This window comes from Camellia sinensis, chromosome 3, assembly GCF_055761805.1.
Source record: "Camellia sinensis isolate YWXY chromosome 3, ASM5576180v1, whole genome shotgun sequence".
NCBI lineage: Eukaryota > Viridiplantae > Streptophyta > Magnoliopsida > Ericales > Theaceae > Camellia > Camellia sinensis.
The window spans coordinates 171,878,537-171,897,815 of record NC_138963.1 but is presented as its reverse complement, the minus strand read 5'-3'; the positions used below and the strand labels follow the sequence as shown (position 1 = coordinate 171,897,815).

At 33.8% G+C, this 19,279-nt stretch overlaps 1 protein-coding gene and 1 long non-coding RNA gene across 2 annotated transcripts; one reads left to right on the top strand and one right to left on the bottom strand.

The window, feature by feature from the left end:
* The first annotated feature begins 234 nt into the window (after nucleotides 1–234).
* On the top strand, nucleotides 235–12,947 carry LOC114277698 (DHHC-type zinc finger family protein). The gene is made up of 5 exons (XM_028219645.2): nucleotides 235–683; nucleotides 7,482–7,667; nucleotides 8,523–8,828; nucleotides 8,963–9,196; nucleotides 11,967–12,947. The coding sequence occupies exons 1-5, from the start codon at nucleotides 645–647 to the stop codon at nucleotides 12,474–12,476; spliced, it is 1,275 nt and encodes a 424-aa protein (XP_028075446.1). The 5' UTR covers nucleotides 235–644; the 3' UTR covers nucleotides 12,477–12,947.
* A 1,756-nt stretch (nucleotides 12,948–14,703) lies between these two features.
* LOC114277678 (uncharacterized) lies at nucleotides 14,704–17,801 on the bottom strand. Its single transcript, XR_003634701.2, has 2 exons — nucleotides 16,956–17,801; nucleotides 14,704–15,043 (listed from the first exon to the last, which is right to left on the bottom strand). It is a non-coding gene; the product is annotated as an uncharacterized LOC114277678 (long non-coding RNA).
* Between the last annotated feature and the right edge of the window lie 1,478 nt (nucleotides 17,802–19,279).

Sequence of the window (19,279 nt, the reverse complement as noted above, 5' to 3'; positions counted from 1 at the left end):
TAAAAATATTACTAAACAAATTTTTATTTAAATTTTTTAAATTTTTATAAATTTAAATAAAAAATTAAAAACGTAAGTATTATCAAACGAAATCTTTACGTCTGTTTTTTTGATTTGTAACGGTTAAGTCACTATCTACCTTAAAAAATTGATAATGAGAGTCAAATTAGTGATTTAATCACATAATAATCACCTAAATTTGATTTACTAAGCATGACATAAGACAGAGCAGACAGAGAGAGAGAGAAAAGTGTTTTAATTAATAATGAATTAATTTCTTAATTATTTTTACTTTGCCTGTGAAATTCGTGTCCAAGGCTTTCCCAAAACATTCCATTTAAAACACCAAAACCGTCACCGGTTCTCTCTCTGTCTCTCTCTCCTCAGATCACAACAGCGAGCGACGACCCAAAAACCCCTTTCGATTCTTCTCTCCTCGCACCAAAAATTGAAACCATCATTTCACAAAATCCTCAGAAACCGACTCTGTATTCCTCTTTTTGCATCGACCAATCGATCGAATTGTGGGTTCTGAGATTTGTGTGGGCCTGAGGGACAGAGAGAGAGAGAGATGAGCATCCACAAGTTCCAAGTCTTCGACTCTCTTCCCGTGTAGTGAAGAAGCGAGAGCGAGTGGTATTCACATGGCTAAACGGGTGTACCAAGTTTGGAAAGGAAGCAATGTAAGATGTTTGTTTCTCCACTTTGAAATCTCTCTTCTTGCTGCTTTTTGTTGACTTTTACCATCTGGGTATGCTTTAGGTTTCCTTATTTTGCCTAAAATTTAGTGGGTTTTGATTGATTTGGTAGTTTTTCCTGGATGTGCTTTGAATCAGGCTACAATCGGTCGCCTAAAACAGTGAATATAGTGATATACTTTCTTTCAGCATATTTATCTTGTCAATTTTTGTTCATAACTGAAATTGGGTATATATATATACATATATATATATATTCTTTCTGTATTGAAATGATGTGGTGTTGTATTAGGGCAGTAGAGTAAATTTTAAATGTTTGATTTGGAGTTGGTTGGTAGGTTTGGGGAGAGTTGCTGTAGTGTCGTAAATTCTTAGTGTTTGATTAGGAGTCAGATTGGCAGGTTTGGTGAGAGTTTTTGTAGTGGAATTATTGGGTTCCTATTTATGTAAGTTAAAGTTCAAGTTGGCTTAGTTGTACTTAAAGAGTGTTAGTGGCAAAGACAGTGTGAAGCTCCAAGTTCCAAGTTATTTGGAGTACTGAAGGTATTTTATCGGGTTTCACTTGTTTTTAACCACAACTTTTGCAATTTCTGTGGAGACACTTTGTCATACTTTGTGAGATTAGGGACATGACCATAGTGGTGGCATTCCGACAATTGATGTTTTCCATCATATTATTTCAGTGCTGAACGAGTTATTTAGCCAAAATAGTTCTGTTTTCTGCCGCATTACTGGAGAAAGAAAACAAAATTGAGATAATCGCATAGTTTTGGACATCTGACCTTGCACGTGTTCAAGGTAGTCGACATCTCAAGGTGACCCTGTTTTGGACTGTTTGCAAGTGCTACGACGTATGGTTATTTCTATTTTTGTCCTCTTTTGCCTTTATTTCATCTCATTCTTCCTCGAAAGTGAATACCAGATCTCATAACAATAAGAAGGAGAAGAAGAAGAATAATGATTACAACAATAAGAAATTTAAAGGAACAGATTTAGCAGTGACTCAGAAGTTTTTATTTTTATTTTTTAAAAGAAATTGATTGATTGATCTAGGAATATTTTTTACAGGATCTGGTGACAATAATGTATTAGAAGAGAACAAGGGTATGTTAGGTGATGGAATTGTCAACTTCTGGTGGGATCTTTTGAGCATTATGTAATCAGGGGGAGAATTATTAAGCAACTATTTTTTTTTTCTTAATTATTGATAATAAACTAGAAACTTATAAAAGAGCTTTGTCATTCATTATGTTAATGGAGTAGGGTAAACTGGAAGTTTAGGTTTTCAAGAAATGCTTGAAAAGTAAGACCATGATGCAATTTTGTAAAATAAAAAATAAAAATAATTTATTAGCTGTGAACTTCACACAAGAGCATGGGTGCCTAAAAATGACATAGGGTGGGGAACAGAACAACTCTATGACATTAAGACCCAAGGAACTATCATATACAAATTATTTGTATACATAATTGTTCTATTTATACTTTGCATATTTTGGTTTTTGTTTTTGTAGTTGTTATTCTCGCTGTTAATTATATTCTCAAATTAATTGGGTTGTGTTCACATCATGATTGCATAATTTGATTGCAAATGTAATTTATAAAGATCTTGTTTTATTTGAGGAATTGTATGAAACAACAGATTGTATTTTCTGGAAATAGAAGCTTCAACGTCACAGTGGCAATGTTATTTCTACTGCCCCTTTCAGCATATTTATGATTGAATAAATTGAGCAACTTAAAACTCCAAGCCTCCAAGTTGATGAAGATGATGAATTTACCGATCTGTAACAATATCCTATATTGGATAATCTGCTTAAGCTTTGAATCAGGATTATATTTTAGAGAGTAGAAACCATAAGAAGAAGTAAAACTAACGGCAAGTTTATGTCATGATATCTACAACTGTAACATCACCTAATGCAACACCTATATCTTTCTTCTTTTTTCGACTAGAAATAAGGGGGTGTTTTTTTTTTTTCCTTTAATTTCTCTCTCATTCTTCTTTAGAAGAGAGACAATCTTAAATATTGAATTATGTGTTGACATGGTCAAGACTAGTAGCCCTCCAATAGTAGGTTGGTTTCTGACGTATTATAGGCCATTTCATTTCATTTGTTAGGATCTATGTGACCAATAAAAACTGAAGTGTGTTGATTTTCGTCATTTGATGCTTGGTTACTTATTAGGCAGAGAAATTAAAGATTGAAGAGAGTATTGCATAGAACTTGAGCATGATGGATGAAATGGAGTGCTTTGTAAGTGTTTAGAAATCATGGCACAAAGATATTGGTGAGTTTAGTTAATTTGTGCATAGTTGTTAAATCAATATTTAAATGGTGAATTAAAATACTACCTTATTGAATCGTGAATTGGACTGAATCAAGAATGATAAGATCCAAAAACAATTTTAGAAATAGATAAAAGAATGCATAGATGTTAGAGATTAAAAATGAATGTGGAAATGAAGGATTATGACATATACTAATGAAAAACTTGAAGTGATTACATAGCCTCGTAGATGAGACATTTGCCTTGATTGAGAAATCTATTAATTTTTGTAATTACAGTGCCAGTTTTCTCTTTTATTATAAGTCAAACTCAATGATTCATTTTCCCATCCACTCTATCATGACCTAAAGCATCAACTATACCCTATGCCAACATGTTTCTCTTAACATCTAAACCGTGTCGCATTTGGTTTTCCTTGTTTTTAGCATCATGCTCAATTTGGACAATGCTATTCTTCATAACGAGAGTGCCCTCCTTTTTTTTAAATTTTTAATTTTTTATAAGTCAACTCAATAATACATTTTCTTAGCTATTCGAGATACCGACATGAATCCTATTTTGTCATTCCACTCAATGGAGGGATAAAACATCAATTCCAGTCTAAGGGCCTGCTTGGTGCAACTTATTGTAACCTAAAAGTTGGAAATTAGAAAGCAAAAGCCAAAGCATCCCTTCTTCAGTTTCTCGATAATCATATGTTTTTTTAGTACTTATTTAAGTTATGTTGCCTTATAAGCTATAAGCAGAAGCTGCACTAAACAATGACACAAACTTCCAAAATAAAAAAAGCTATAGGCAACTTTTAAGCTGCACCAACAGCCCCTAAGTCACCATTTTTTCTTATTGGATTTGGTTTTCCTCATTCTTAGCGTCATAATTGATGTAGATAATACTACTCTTCGTTGTTAGTGCAATTATTGTCCTTCATTGCACATGACCAAATTATCCAAGTAATCTTCCCTATCCTTAATATTTCATTAATTATATCTCTTTTGATTGTTGTTTAATTTTTTTGGGAACTTTTGAATTTTTTTCTTTCTTTGGTAAAATGGTATCTATAATCTTTCATTCTCAACAACTTCTTAAATATTCTGCAAAACAATTCCCCTATTACCATGAGCAACATTTATTTTTCATGTCATCTAATTAAGAAAAAATGACATTTTTCTAGAACTCCCAAACAATCCAAAATATTTGAGATTGGTTAGGGTTTAAGAGCTGAAAAGGGCATGTTCTATGGGAATAGTACCCTAGGTATGTGCACAAAAAACAAGAAGAAGAAGACCAAGATCTTACCTTCGCGAGTTCAAGTGTTAGAAAATCTCACACAGAACACTATCAATTCTTCATATGAAGTTAGGGCAGATATGATCTACTTACTGAGCTGTAACTTTGGTTCGTTATTATGTAAAATGTCACTAAAATGTTCGAAATGTGACTCTAAGAAGTGTCTAAGATGATGAATTCTGTACTGATATCTAGTGGGGTCAAAAAAAGAGGAAAATTGATCTTTTTCATGTGTCTCAGAAATCTGTACCTCTTGTATGGTTATACCTGAATTCGAACATGAATAAGAGGGGAGTATATTCCTTTAACAATGCAATTCACTAATAGCAAGGTGATATATCTCTTGGTTTATTGCTCTGTAAGACTATAAATGGGTTCAGAGCTTGATGTGGACAAAAATTCTGTCTGCACAATTCTCGCTATTTGTAATTATGTGAAAAAAAAACATGAAAACTAGATCCGTCATTATCTTTTTACCCTTTTTATTACCTAGTTTTTAGATTATGCAAGTATCATCTATGTTCAATGGCTTTAGGACTCCATTCTCATGATTTTCCATTGGGGAATGAGGAACATGCCGGTACAATCACGTGGCTGACCTTGTTTCTGAAACTGAACATGAACTGGTTGTCTTAAGCTTACAGGTTCTAGCAGCCACTTTATGAACACAAATGTTCTTTTTTTATTTTGTTTAATTTTATTATTATTATTATCAAGAACATAAATAATTTTTAAAATGATTTTTTTTTTTTGGTTTGTCACTTAGTTGCAGAAATTGCCTATTTGGGGTGACATTCCAATATGTAACCACGATTACGCAATCAAGAGCAATAATTCTGTCAGGATAAAATCAGGATTCCAACTAGGATGGGATAGCTCAAACATATGAATACCAAAAAAGCAAAAGAAAAAGCTGTGGTGAACAAATATTTATCCTAGATTTTTGTTTTCTTTCTAGGAAATAAAGGATGTGGATTTTTAATAGATCTTTCAATTTGGTTCTATGATGATTGAGGAATAAAGGTAAAAAATAATGCGACAATGTCCAAATTTGGATACAATCTGATATGTTGTCAATGCTTTGGTTTAATGGACCCCACCTTTCATGTCTTAAACCAATGCATTGGTTGCACATCAAATTATATTCAAATTTTGATGGCCAAATTATTCACCATGACATTATTGAATGATATTTGTTATTGGTGATAAATTGGTACTTTTGTAATTAGAATTCACTATGTTTATATTTAACAGTTTAAGTGGTATTGTAAACATTTAATATATATATGTTAAATTAAGCTCTTTTTTTTTTTCACAATACATTTATATTTAAAATATGCAAATGCTCCACTGGGTGCTCTCGACGTTAGATTCTTGTTCTTCTATGTGCCCTTGCTCCTGCTCCTGCTGCTGCTGCTGCTCCTGCCCATTTCCCCACTTTGATGCAACTAAGGTTTCCCCCAGTGTTAACCCATTTCGAGGCTGGTGTAGTACAATTCCAAAGGCACAAGGACCTCTATTATGTTCTGCACCCAATCTATCTCCTCCATCCAATGGGGATTACCTGGGTGTATGTTTATTATTTTTTTTCTTGGCTGGCAAATAGGACAATCATTCGTCAAATCCAATGTTTTTTTAAGAAAGAAAATTGAGTATCTGTTTCAATCAATGCAATGCTTCTTTATTTTGTCCTTGTATGCATAACTATAAAAGGTCATTAAAAAAAAGGAAATTGAGTAAGAAGATGGCCAGTCAGGTTATTAATTTCATATGAAAATCAGAAAAAGAAAGATCAAATCAGGAAGTGTAAGCTACTTTTGCATGAGCATGGTTGTTTCAAATCAAAGGTTTTCTTAATTACTACACTTTTGGGTGAATCATAACCAGTGGCGGAGCCATGCTCCCCTCCTCAACTTTGTGAAAATCGCATTTTTTACCTCTAAATAAAAAATGTTTTCACACCTCAAAGGAGTTTCATGTATGTTCTATAAATCTTTAGAATATTACTATATATCACCAAAATATTTCAACAGAACTCTTCTTCACCACGTAATGTGGTTTTCTATGTGCCATGGCAAGTCTTACTATTTTTTCTATGTGCCATGGCAAGTCTATACATACACACGACATTTATAACATGAATACAAATAGGAGTTTATATAAAATGGTGTTAGAAATTCGGTGATAAGTAATCCCAAATCGTTATACCTCTTTTTTCTTTTCTTTTCATTTCTTTTTCTTTTCAACTGAATTCCTGTAATTTGTTGCTTTAAATGTTTATATTTGTTAAAATCTTCTCTTATTTATTTATCAAAAAAAAAAAAAAAATCTTCTCTTATAATTTGTATATTGTTTTTCTCTTCTCTCTCACATATATTTCTCTATCCTTCTCTATCTCTCTTTTGTTTGAGTGTGTATCTTGGTGTAATTTTGTCCTCTTTTTTATGAAGGCATATGTTCATAAAATAAAATAGAAACTCTAATTAATAATAAAAAAAAAAAAACAAAAAATTAACTAAAAAAAAAATCATCGGTTAACTCAATCATAACTTTAACATATAACTTTGGCATCATGTTTATCTTTTTGTTGTCCTATCACCATGAAAATCGGATTCAATGAAAATAGCTGATCATAACTGTTCTTTCTTTCCTTCAACTCATGGGACGTCATACCTATTTTTCAGTGTGTCCCATGTATTTGTTAGTTTGAAAATGAATATTAATTTCGTTTCTAAAGATGATTTCTGCTTAGGATTGGTGCTTTAATTGGGCATGAGTATTTTGCCTATTATGATGGAACATTCCATCATCCGGCAGTGTTTTGTCAATATTTTTCTTAAGATTATTAAGTTTTATTCGAAGAAGCAAACTGGAATATGATTTTATTTATTTTATTTTTATTTTTATTTTTTTGAGGGGGGAGAGCGAGAAGTAATTGTCGTGATTTTTATTTTATTGTTGCCGAGCATGAATCAAGAAACTTCTCTTCAACTTCAGTGTTTGAGCTTATTTTAAACGTTTTTAACTGATCTGGAAGATCAATTCATTATTCAATGTTTATGTGCAGTTTTTTCATTTTTAGGTGTGGGCTCATGCGTGTATGCTTGTGAAGGCCTGAGGATTCATTATTCATGTTTTAAATCAGTTGAAAACGAATTTTTAGGTTGCATCTCTACTGAATTTGACTTTTTGTTTCTTTTGCAGAAATTCTTCCTCGGTGGGAGGTTGATATTTGGTCCAGATGCCCGTTCACTACTTGTCACCATATTGCTGATAATTGTTCCAGTTATTATCTTCTGTGTATTTGTTGCATGGCATCTTCGTCATCACTTTTCAACATACAATGCAGGATATGCAGTTTTGGTGGCAGCAATCGTCTTTACTATCTATGTTAGTTTTCTTATTTCTTTGCACTTGACATTATATATGACCATACCAACTTTGTTTAATCCTTTTTCTGAATATGTTCAAATATGGGTAGTTGGTTGAGTACTTGTGGCTGAGGGTCTGTGCCTGGTCATCACTATAGCTTTAATAATCCAATGTCATGGTTGGGACTTGGGAGTTGAGATTGCATGGTAATTCCATTATATGCGGTCTTGTTCTGAGGTTTCTTCTGATGTTTAGATAATATGCGCCTGAGTCTCTAGCCCAAGTATTGGTTTTCAAGTACGATTATGGGTCATGTGACATGTTTTACTGGTGATGTGATCTCCACAACATGGCCATTTGGTCATTGTGATAGTTTGTGGATGATTTTTCAGTATTTGGTTTGATTTGAATTGCTTTTACACCTTGGGATAGAGAGTGCTGGTGGATCAAAATCATATGGTTTGCCATTGCGGTAGTTTTAGATAATTTTTCAGTATTCGTCTTGATTTTATTTTTTTTTTACACCTCATAAAATGGGAAAGGGAGTATTGGTGGATGAAAATAATATGATTTTCCTAGTATTTTTGGAATATATATTTGAATGAATTCTTTCAGAGACATCCAATTGTTTTTGTAATACTGCCTATATCTAAAGCAGGGTTTATTAAGTCTATTTAAATATACTATTTTGGCCACACCCATAATGTCAAAGCCAAAAAGTAATTCGTATCACAAGGTCTCATTTGTGTAATTGCATATTTTGGTTGTCTAATGTCATTTGGATGATTTCTTTGTTCTATATATATATATATATTTATGTGTATGTCTATATTTTCCTTATGTGGGTTATAATCCCTTTGTTAATGTCGATAGGTGTTGGTGCTTCTCTTTCTTACGTCAGCCCGGGATCCAGGTATTGTTCCCCGTAATTCCCATCCACCAGAGGAAGAGTTTCGTTATGACACTTCGACATCAGTTGAGGTTGGGGGAAGACAAACACCAAGCCTACAGTTTCCTCGAACAAAAGAGGTGATGGTTAATGGCGTTTCTGTTAGAGTGAAGTATTGTGACACCTGCATGCTATATCGCCCTCCCCGTTGTTCACATTGCTCTATTTGCAACAACTGCGTGGAGCGTTTTGATCACCATTGTCCTTGGGTGGGCCAATGCATTGGATTGGTATGCTGCTTGACATTCCAATTGCAACTTTATATGTTTCTTTTGGTCTTTACATCCACTGCCGGTACTGCTCTTAGTCATTTTTTTTATTGGCGGTGCTAAGTAATGAATCTAACATGTGTGATTATGTGCAGCGCAACTACCGTTTCTTCTTTTGTTTTGTCTCATCCTCCACACTTCTTTGCATCTACGTGTTTGCCATGTCAGCTTTGTACATTAAGGTTCTGATGAATGATCATCATGGCACCGTCTGGAAGGCAATGAAAGAATCTCCCGCATCGGTGATACTAATGGCTTATAGTTTTATTTCTCTGTGGTTTGTAGGTGGACTCACCGGCTTTCATTTGTACCTTATTAGCACAAACCAGGTCAGTTAAGTTCTCTCCTTTAGTACATCTCTGGTTAAAAGATGGGACTTGTTTATTTTATTGCTTGTTTTGTGTCTATTATTGTTGTCTTTGGGCTAATTTCACTTTACCCCATGGTGGTTTGCTTGAAAAATACACACACCTCCTCTACTTTAAAAATTGACATTTGCACTTTCTTTGGTGCGAACTGATGTGCAAAGGCTAACCAGGTTAGTATGCCAAGTAAAATGTCCAAAATACCATTTTTCCCTTCTTTCTTCTCTCAAAAAAATGACACCACACCACGAGCAATCACCATGGCCAAAGCCATAGCCACCTTCTTCTCCTATTTCAACCACCTATAGCTGTCTACAGCTTCATCAGACCCAAGTAGGGGTGGGAACCATGTCGTGTTGCTTGTGTTTATGTCATGTCATCTTGGGGTCATGTTAGAATTTCATATCCAACTAGTTTATTTTTTCGTGTTGCTTGTGTTCATGTCGTGTCATCTTGGGATCATGGTAGAATGTCATGTCCAACTTGTTTATTTTTTTCATGTTGTCATGTCGCATCATTTCGGGTTTGGGTTTGTGTCGTTTGTGTTACACTTCGCTAAAAATATCAAAAGTATGGAAACGTTGATGTTTTAGTTCCTACAATTTAAATTTCATGAAACCAATCTCTGCTAGATGAAATTATTCATAACAATGTTTAATTTCAACTCAATTCTATTTCTCTAATTTCACTTGTTTTGTTTACTCTAAAATGGTAAATAACAAGATCAAATTATCTGAAATAAAAAACAAAAAGACTATTTTGACCCAAAATCTTATTTTACATACTTTTTATTCAACTAGATGAGATAGCATAACATAAAAGATTTAAATATGTCGCGGTACTTTTTGGTGGAAATAAATTGAAATATGTGATAGTGTGATTAATACTCCATTAAATGGGTTATTTGTGTCATCATCGTGATATGTGAGTTCGACACTACAAGTCTAACTTGAACTGTTTATTTTTCATGTTATCATGTCGTGTCATAATCAGGTTCATGTCAAAAAATGGCTAACTCTTAACTCTCTAACTTAGGCCTCGTTTGAGAACATGCTATTTTAGTAACTTTTTGTCTTTTTGGCTAAAATATGAGATAAAAAAAATTAGTATGTTTGGAATGACTTTTTGGTTTTTTTCGAAAAGTTGTGCAAAAAGTAGAGAGAAATGGAATCTTTGACTTTTTGATATAAGTTATAGGCTTTTTGATTTTTTTAGTAACTTTTTGGCTTTTAGGCTAAAACTGTTGCTTGCCAAATGAGGCCTTAGTGTATGGTCATGTTGTGTTAACGTGTCATGTCAGAAATTCCCAACTCTTGAACCCAAGACCTCTCCTACTCTCTCCTTTTGCCTCTAAAATGAAACCCACCAGCAATGACCCTACTGCTTCACAGCCACCACACTCTGACCAACACCCCCTACCACCAGTGTAACTTTCTCTCTCTAGATGGGTGTGTCTGTAAATTCAAAAGCTACAATCTTTACAGTAGATTTCCAGTAATGAAGTTGCCGAAGTGAAGTATTGACTATGGAACAGATAATTCTGTTTAGCAGAAAGCAACCTTTGGCCTATGTCAAAAGCAAGAGAACAAATATGAGAAAGTTAAGTTATAATACGTGGCATAACCTACACAAGTGCACTAAGCAAAAATGTTTAAACAATCAATGGGAAATATGCTTTCTGATCGTTTACATAAGCTTGTGGAGGTGCAGTTACACAAGCAAAAACTGTTTTACATTGCCATTCAGTCTTCCATCCAAACTATTTGACATCAAACCTGCAAAAAGTGAATCCGAGCATCATTCATTGTTTTGAAAGGAGCAGAACTGTATAAGCAATAGATGTGATTGTTAAGGAAAATAACTAAAAAATATGTGATATATATCAAGCTTCCTTCTCTTGTTCAATTGCTGTCATTGCTGTATCAAGCCTGAAGGAATAGTAGAGAACACAAATATTGTGTATTGTCACTACTGCAGGGTTGTATATGTTTTTGGAGCAGATAAGGTATAATGGATCTTGAACTTGATCAGATGGTAGAACTCTGATGAAGCAATTATGGGGTAACAATAATTAATAGTTACTGGTCTGAGCAGATTGGGCTAGGGTTTTTTAATCCTGAGACAAGATTAAGCCAAGCAAAGCGTGTACTTAAACTGATTAAACACCAGAAGGTAGAAGAACAATTCACATGGAGGGACTTAGAGAGAAAAGATGCGTATAGAGACATGCACACACACATGCATGCTTGTACAGATGTATGCTAGGTTCGGATTAAGGTTTTTTTTGGGGTATCGCTTTCTAACAGGTGATGGTATATATACAGAAAGAGAGAATAAAACAAAGATAATAAATTTTACGAGTAGAAAGGCATTTTAGCCTTTAAAAAATAAGGCCAAATTGCACTGAAAGAGTACATGAGACACACTAACCATTACTTTGCATGGAAAAGTTAGTAGTTTCATTTTACAGAACACCACAGGGGTTGTAAGTATTATTATTATTTTTTTAAATTTTATTTTCAAGATTGTTTTGCTTTATAGTTGAATGTACAGGTATGGGTTGCATAGACATTCAACATTTAATCTTCTAAACATAATTAACGATAATTTTCTAAACATTTGACATTCAACAGATGGGACTTTTTGTTTGCAAATAAATATATGTGCACATGGTTGACCTCATGATTTTCTTTTCTATTTCAGTGAGTTTAATGTTTGCATATTTCTTTTGCAGACTACATATGAAAATTTCCGTTACAGATCTGACAATAGGATCAATGTTTATGACCGAGGTTGTGCAAATAATTTTCTAGAAGTATTTTGCACAAAGGTAAAGCCTTCAAGGAGCAACTTCAGAGCCTTTGTGCAAGAGGAGTTACAAAGGCCACCTATGCCCACCACAAGGGAAGTGGAACCAGACGATTTGGGGGAGGATAGGCGTGTCAAGGTAGAAGACGACCTAGAGCTTGGTGGAGATCTATTAAAGATCTCACAACGTCACAATATTGAAGATATCGATGCCGATATACGCAGCAGAGGGAGTGATGTGCATCACCATAATTCTTCAGAGGTTGACTCTGTTTTGGGTTCGGATCGTCGACCCCCTACTGTCCAATCAGAGACGCGGCACTCAAGTTGGGGAAGGAGAAGTGGAAGCTGGGAAATTGCACCGGAGGTCCTTGGCATGAACGCCAACGTCACGGAGAGTAGAAGCTATGCAACTTCGAGAGAAGCACGCAAGTAAAGGTTAGATTTAAATTGTGCCATTGAAATGGGTAATTGCAACGTTGGATACTTTCAATGTTTTTATTGTGGTTGGGGAGGGCTGTTGCTGCTGATTGGAAATTGCATTTATGGTGCCAGGAGTCAAATGTAACTCCCATGGTAGGTACAAATCTGTATTGTCGTTTTCTTTTTTTGTTTTCCTTCTTTTTTCTCTTGGTTTCCTTCCTTTTTTTATTTTATTTTATTGTTAATGCCAACTCCTTTTGTTCTTTGTTCGAGAAAGCAGTTAATAGAAGTGTGTAATTGTTTGGGAAGATGAGGGATAGTTTTTTTTTTTTTTTTTTTTTCTTTTTAGTTTCATTTGTTCTATGTATTGATTTTGTGCAACAGTTTGGTATTTGGGATTGAATTTCCAGTGCTGACTTTATTCTGTGTGTAATTAAGTACATCTCAAGATTTGATTTGATTATGATTATTACTATTTTTCAAATTTTCATGTTATGGAATACCTTTTGTTTCTTGAGTGAAAACTCTCTAAGCTGTAAGAACATGTTGGGACTAACTTTTGGTTGGGGCCAAGAAGTTGAAATTTTGTCGAAGTTGGCTCTGTTTGGATGATAGGAATTAAAGAGAATGAGTTGGAAATCTCATTTCAAGAAATCCCATCCCATTTCCAGTAATGAAATTACTGTGTCAATGTTTATTTAAGCATTTGGTTTAAGTTAGGAAATTCTCTATTGAAGACCAGGAATAACATTCTCATTTTCTCTCAAAATTCTTGTCATCCAAACTGATGAGTTATGAAGTGCGACTTGGGATTGAGTACAGTCAGTCATGTTGCAGTTCCTATTTTGGGCTTTTCCTTGGGATGTTCATGTGAAAGCCAAGACAATGTTGAAATTAGGATTCTGTAGTATACCTTGTGAAATAGTAACTTTTTTTTATTTTGTTTTGTTTTTGTTTGAAGTGTGTTGAGGAGCATGCATACATTTAGTAGCTTAAATTCGTGTACTTGCTATGACCTGGCCATGCTAAAAGCCTAAAACTAGTTAGACCATTTTCAACGATTCATCAAACTTTGCATCAGATTTCAAATTTGGTGAAAAAAGGTCACTTTTGGGAGTTGTAATGGTTTTACCAAATTGGTATCAAAATGAGAATGGAGCAAAAAATTCATCAAAGTGAGAACAGGCTTCAGATTTCACTATTTCACTGTGCGTTACCGTTGAGGTGGGCTAATCGGTCAACCAACCGGTTGTTCGGCCGGTTGACGTACCGGTCGACCGGTTCCCTTTCAAATAGGTAGGTTCAAACCGGTCAAAGAGGTTCAAACAGGTAAAAATAAAAAATAAAAAAAATTACCCTTACCGGTCGATCAACCGGTCGACCCTTCTTTTCTGATGTACGGTTGGAGCAAGTCATATCAAATTAAGAAAATTGATTTTTTTTTACTCAAATTTGATAAAAAATTTAATTCACCGTTAGAGATGTTCTTAATAGTTGTGTTCTGGTGTTCAACAAATATGATCTTATAAATGGACAGTAATGCCTCGACATGGTCTCACCAGGAGAGGCCTAAGGAAAAGAGGTGAGAGATTATTGGCTATTTATTTGAAATTCTAATGTTCTACATTAGGAAATTTTTTTTAGAAAATTATATTTTGTTATTTTAAATTTTTGGGGTCAAATTGCTAATTTTATTATTTATTTGAAATTCTAATGTTCTACATTAGGAATTTTTTTTTAGAAAATTATATTTTGTTATTTTAAATTTTTGGGGCCAACGTGCTAATTTTATTAGCTTTTGCTAGTCTAGTTTTGAAGATTTGATAGAAGACATTAATGAGACACTTATACCCTCTCAAATATAATGTAATAATCCTTTTCTTTCTTGCATCAAAAATTGGAATTTAATATTTTTTTTAACAGAAAAATCATGTCTAATACAAACTTCCTTTTCACTTTCTCGTTTATATTCTTCTCTCAAGGGTCTATTTTTTTTGTGTTTGGGTGTTTTTGGTTTTTGTGTCTTTACCATTATCATGTTTTATTTTTGTGATTTTTTTTTTAAATATAAAAACAAGTTTTTAACGTTTTTTTGAAGGAAAAAAAATTGTGTCTTTTGAATTTTAAAAAAATGGGTAAAACATAAATTGAAAACAAAACCAAACATACCCTAGTAAGAGTGAGAAGAAGAAAAAAGACCATCTCCATTCCAAAATAAGTACTTTCTTCTCACAACAACGTTAGAGTAACTATATATATTTATTATATTAGTTGGACCCTCACGCACGTCGCATTATCGTTGAAAAAAATAATATAACAAGACAAAGAAATAATGTAGTTTTTGAAGAAATCTGTAATACAAAATACACAATATTTCTTCTTTTCTATCCTACCAATCATAAACTCATCTTGCATCAAATTGTGAACCAACAAACAAATTGGACCTTTGTTGTCTTAAAGTAGAACTATGGGCCAATTGGAAAGATTGCCTTTTGTCATATCTCTTTTCCCTTTCTCTGCCACCAACGTTGCCACCATTTCTAAAGCTAGAACTAAAACAAATCCACCTTCGTGTTTTCCCTGTGAAATTAATTGAAAAACAATATTAGAATTTTGTGTGAGTACATATGAGTTTATAAAAATGTGATCATCTTGACCAATAGTTTTTTCCATAATTCATTTTCAAAATAAATGTTTAACTACTAAATAGTAATCAACCTTCAGCACAAAGAGGTCCAAAATTGAAATGGGCATAAACCTGTTAGATCAAGAAGACTATCAACATTTTATCAACAGCCAAGGAGAACACAAAAAGGATTTCACTACCACGTCCCCTCCAAAAATTAGAATATTAGTACTAATAAGTTAAAATGAAGTTCTTAATATAAGAGGGGATAAAACAGAGGAAAGGTAAATCCAATTTTAGCCAGCTATAAAAAGGTTGACAAATACAATTAACATAATCTGCACCAACTAACTCAAAAGCAAAAAGAGAAGAGTCCCACCTAACCCATTTCAGGTTATATGTGAAGGCAATAAAAAGAAGCAAAAAGCCGAAGAGGACCCAATTCAAAGAAAGGAAAGGATGACTCGCAAATTCAACAACAAACACAAATTGGAGAACAAAGGAAACAAGTACAACAACAAAGATGTTATCTTTAATATGTGCCTTACAGGTCCGGTCCTGAGATTTCTAGGGCGCAAAGTCGAAAATTAACTAATAAATTTTTTTTAATTGAATGAAAAAAAAAATTAAAAGTAAAGAATAAAAGATTTGTTTCAAAATCACAAAAAATCCTTAGTATTACATTATAATAACTAATAAGTATCGCTTGATCCTCACTCTTCTTGTATTTTTATAAGCAAATAAATCAATCATACTTGCATATTCTAATTTTTTTGCAAAATCATTTTCAATGAATAACAATGCTAATTATTTTAAATGGGCCTTTCAATTTTTTAATGAATTAATTTATTTTAAATTAATTTGGGTCTTCCTTAATTTTTTTTGGACTTAAAAATATACTTAATATATTAGACTTAAATTACAACAAGAGAGATCCCCTTTTTTTGGTCTATTTTTAATGGATAACAATGCTAATTTTTTGAATAGCCTTTCAATTTTTTAATGGGTCAATTTATTTTAAGTTAGTTTGGGCCTCTTTTAATTTTTTTAAGACTTAAAACATATCTAATATATTACACTAAATTATAATATGAAGAGACCCATTTTTTGAGTCTATTTTGAGTTTTTTAATGGGTCAATTTATTTTAAGTTAGTTTGGGCCTCTTTTAATTTTTTTAAGACTTAAAACATATCTAATATATTACACTAAATTATAATATGAAGAGACCCATTTTTTGAGTCTATTTTGAGGGCCACAAGGCCTATGTTCAGGCCAGCCCTGTTTGCCGTCTTATCTCGGCCGTTTCATCTATCGGATATGGAACCCCTTTATCCTCGTTATCATCACCCAAATCCAGGGCATAACCCTTGCCCCGACCACCCCCACGACCTTAACCTTGTTGAGCCATTGAACAATTCCCAAGAATATGCAAAGACACAACAATCTCAACTAGTTGAATATTGATAAAACAGTGCACCAATATACAAATCTTATCATAGTGAACAAATAATGTCACAACAGAGGCAAGACCCAAAGGCCATGTTTGTTTGGGTGGATATGAGCTTGGAATTGGACTAATAGTCCAATAAAATTATTAATCCGATGTTTGGTTAAACAATTGGAGTACGGACTAATTATTTTAAACTTGACTATTAGTTAAGATAGGATACACAATCTAACAGATTCGTAGTCCTAAGACTGTTAGTCATGGGAATGCTAATCAAGTCCGCCCAAACAAACATGGCCAAAATGTTGAAGACAAGAATTGAACTTAGATTGATGCAACATAGATTTAAAGAATTCAATAATGGATATGAGACAGGGAATTCAACACAGATGGATTAAAGACTTCAAGAATCACTTACCCACAAGTTAAATAACCCAGATTGGTTCAACAGTCTGTAACATGAGAGTCGACATTACCCAGCAACCAAGCTTTTACCAGAATTGAAGTCGCATGACCCAAGAACAAGCTATGCTTAATTCTAACCTCCCAAACAAGCCCAACCCTTTGACCAAAATTTCTTCTCAAACAGAAGTCACCAGTGAATCGCACAAATGTGCGAAGTCGACTCGAAATTGATGCTCGAATAGGGATGAATAGCGAAGAATTCCATAGGCCCAGGGAGATTTGATCTGTGGCGTCGAGCGAAACTGACTACCAATCCAGATCACGACTTCGAATAGGCCAAAGCTTCGAACTATGAAACCCCAAATGTCAAACTTGAACTTGTTGTATTTTAGGGCTTCGAAGGTACAATCGATATTGATAAAATAGACATCGCAATTGGCGATTCCCACTGAGGTCTTCCATTGGGGCTTCAAAATTGTCGATTTCCTTTCGCTATCGACTCACGAAGGTGATGATCAAGAACAGTTTGAATTTCGAAATCCAGGGTTCTGCGAAATTGATGGGTCTTCAAAAATTAGTAGGTTCAATCGATCGTAACTCAACAATAATAAAGCTTCCAATCAGGTATATGAGTATCATTAGATAATGAACTACTTAGAATCTGATAAAATAGGATCAAGATCTTTGCTTTGATACCAAATGATGATGAGCCTAATTAAGAATGAGAGAGAATTTAGAGAGATAGAGAGAGAGAGAGAAAGAAAGAAAGAATTTAGAGAGAGAAATATCTCAATCAATCAATATTTAATATCTAAAAGTTAGTTACAAAGGGGTTATCCTCTTCTAGATATGAGTAATGCTAGAGACTTCAAAAGTTTTACCAAATGTCTCACATGATGTGAGATTCATACATGTGAGACATTTGGTAAATCTTTTGATAAAATTTTTAGAACCTCTAGCATTTTTGTCCAGATATAGGCTACAATTTTATGTCCACTAACTATCACATGCTATGCACATGCTATTTTACATCACATTAAGAACATTTTTAGGCATTGTAACTAGCACCATTACATAATGGAACTCCAACAGGATCGGCAACATGGTAGGCATTTTGCCTCATCTTTCCCTAGCTACTTACATTTGGAAGCTAGGCAAGCCACTTTCAAGGGTAAATAGTGTTGCAGTATATACTTGTCAAAGTGATAGGGGGGGGGAGGAAGAGTCTTGTTAATGTGTGCCCTTAAGGCACTAGGGTCGGCCGTGGGATATAGGCCACAAGGTCATGGCCTAAGGTCCCTCAAAATAGACTCAAAAAGGGGGCCCCTCATATTATAATTTAGTGTAATATATTAGGTATATTTTAAGTCTAAAAAAATTAAAAAAGATCCAAACTAACTTAAAATAAATTGACCCATTAAAAAATTAAAAGGCCATTCGAAAAAATTAGCATTGTTATCCATTGAAAATAGACCCAAAAAAGGGAGTCTCTCTTATTATAGTTTAGTCTAATACATTAAGTATATTTTAAGTCCAAAAAAAATTAAGGCATGCCCAAATTAACTTAAAATAAATTAATCCATTAAAAAATTGAAAGGCCCATTTAAAATAATTAGCATTGTTATTCATTGAAAATGATTTTGCAAAAAAATTAGAATATGCAAGTATGATTGATTTATTTGCTTATAAAAATACAAGAAGAGTGAGGATCAAGCGATACTTATTAGTTATTGTAATGTAATGTTAAGTATTTTTTTGTAATTTTGACACAAATCTTTTGTCCTTTACTTTCAATTTTTTTTTTTCATTCAATGAAAAAAAAATGTGAAGGGCCCCAGAAATTTATTAGTTGATTTTCGGCTTTGGGTCCCGGAAATCTCAGGGCCGGGCCTGACGGCAAATTGCCATTCTAACCGGGACGGTGCAACGTCTCCTTCCTCCTTCTACCAATGGTAATGATGGTTTCGATGATACCGACGGTGGTACTCATCATTCTATTGATAATATCTTTTGGGCTCCACGAAGGCGTCAAAAGGGTATGGGTAGCATGGAATAGGAGAACAATATCAAGATTGAGTTTCCCGACTTTCGTGGAAGCCTTAATCCTGTCAAATTCATTGATTGGCTCAACACTATTGAGCGGATTTTTGATTATGGTGAGGTTTCCGATGAGAAGAAGGTCAAGCTTGTTGCCATTCAGTTAAAAGGAAGAGCTTCCGCTTGGTGGGAACAACTTCAACTTAATCATCAACGATGTGAAAAAGAGAAAATTCATGATTGGGAGAAGATGAAAAAGAAGTTAAGGGTCATTTCTTACCATTTAACTACCTTCAAAGT

Coding starts and splice junctions, on each gene's coding strand:
- LOC114277698 (XM_028219645.2), top strand. CDS start 645: ATGGCTAAACGGGTGTACCAAGTTTGGAAAGGAAGCAAT. Junction 684..7,481: donor AAGTTTGGAAAGGAAGCAAT/GTAAGATGTTTG, acceptor TTTCTTTTGCAG/AAATTCTTCCTCGGTGGGAG. Junction 9,197..11,966: donor ACCTTATTAGCACAAACCAG/GTCAGTTAAGTT, acceptor TTTCTTTTGCAG/ACTACATATGAAAATTTCCG.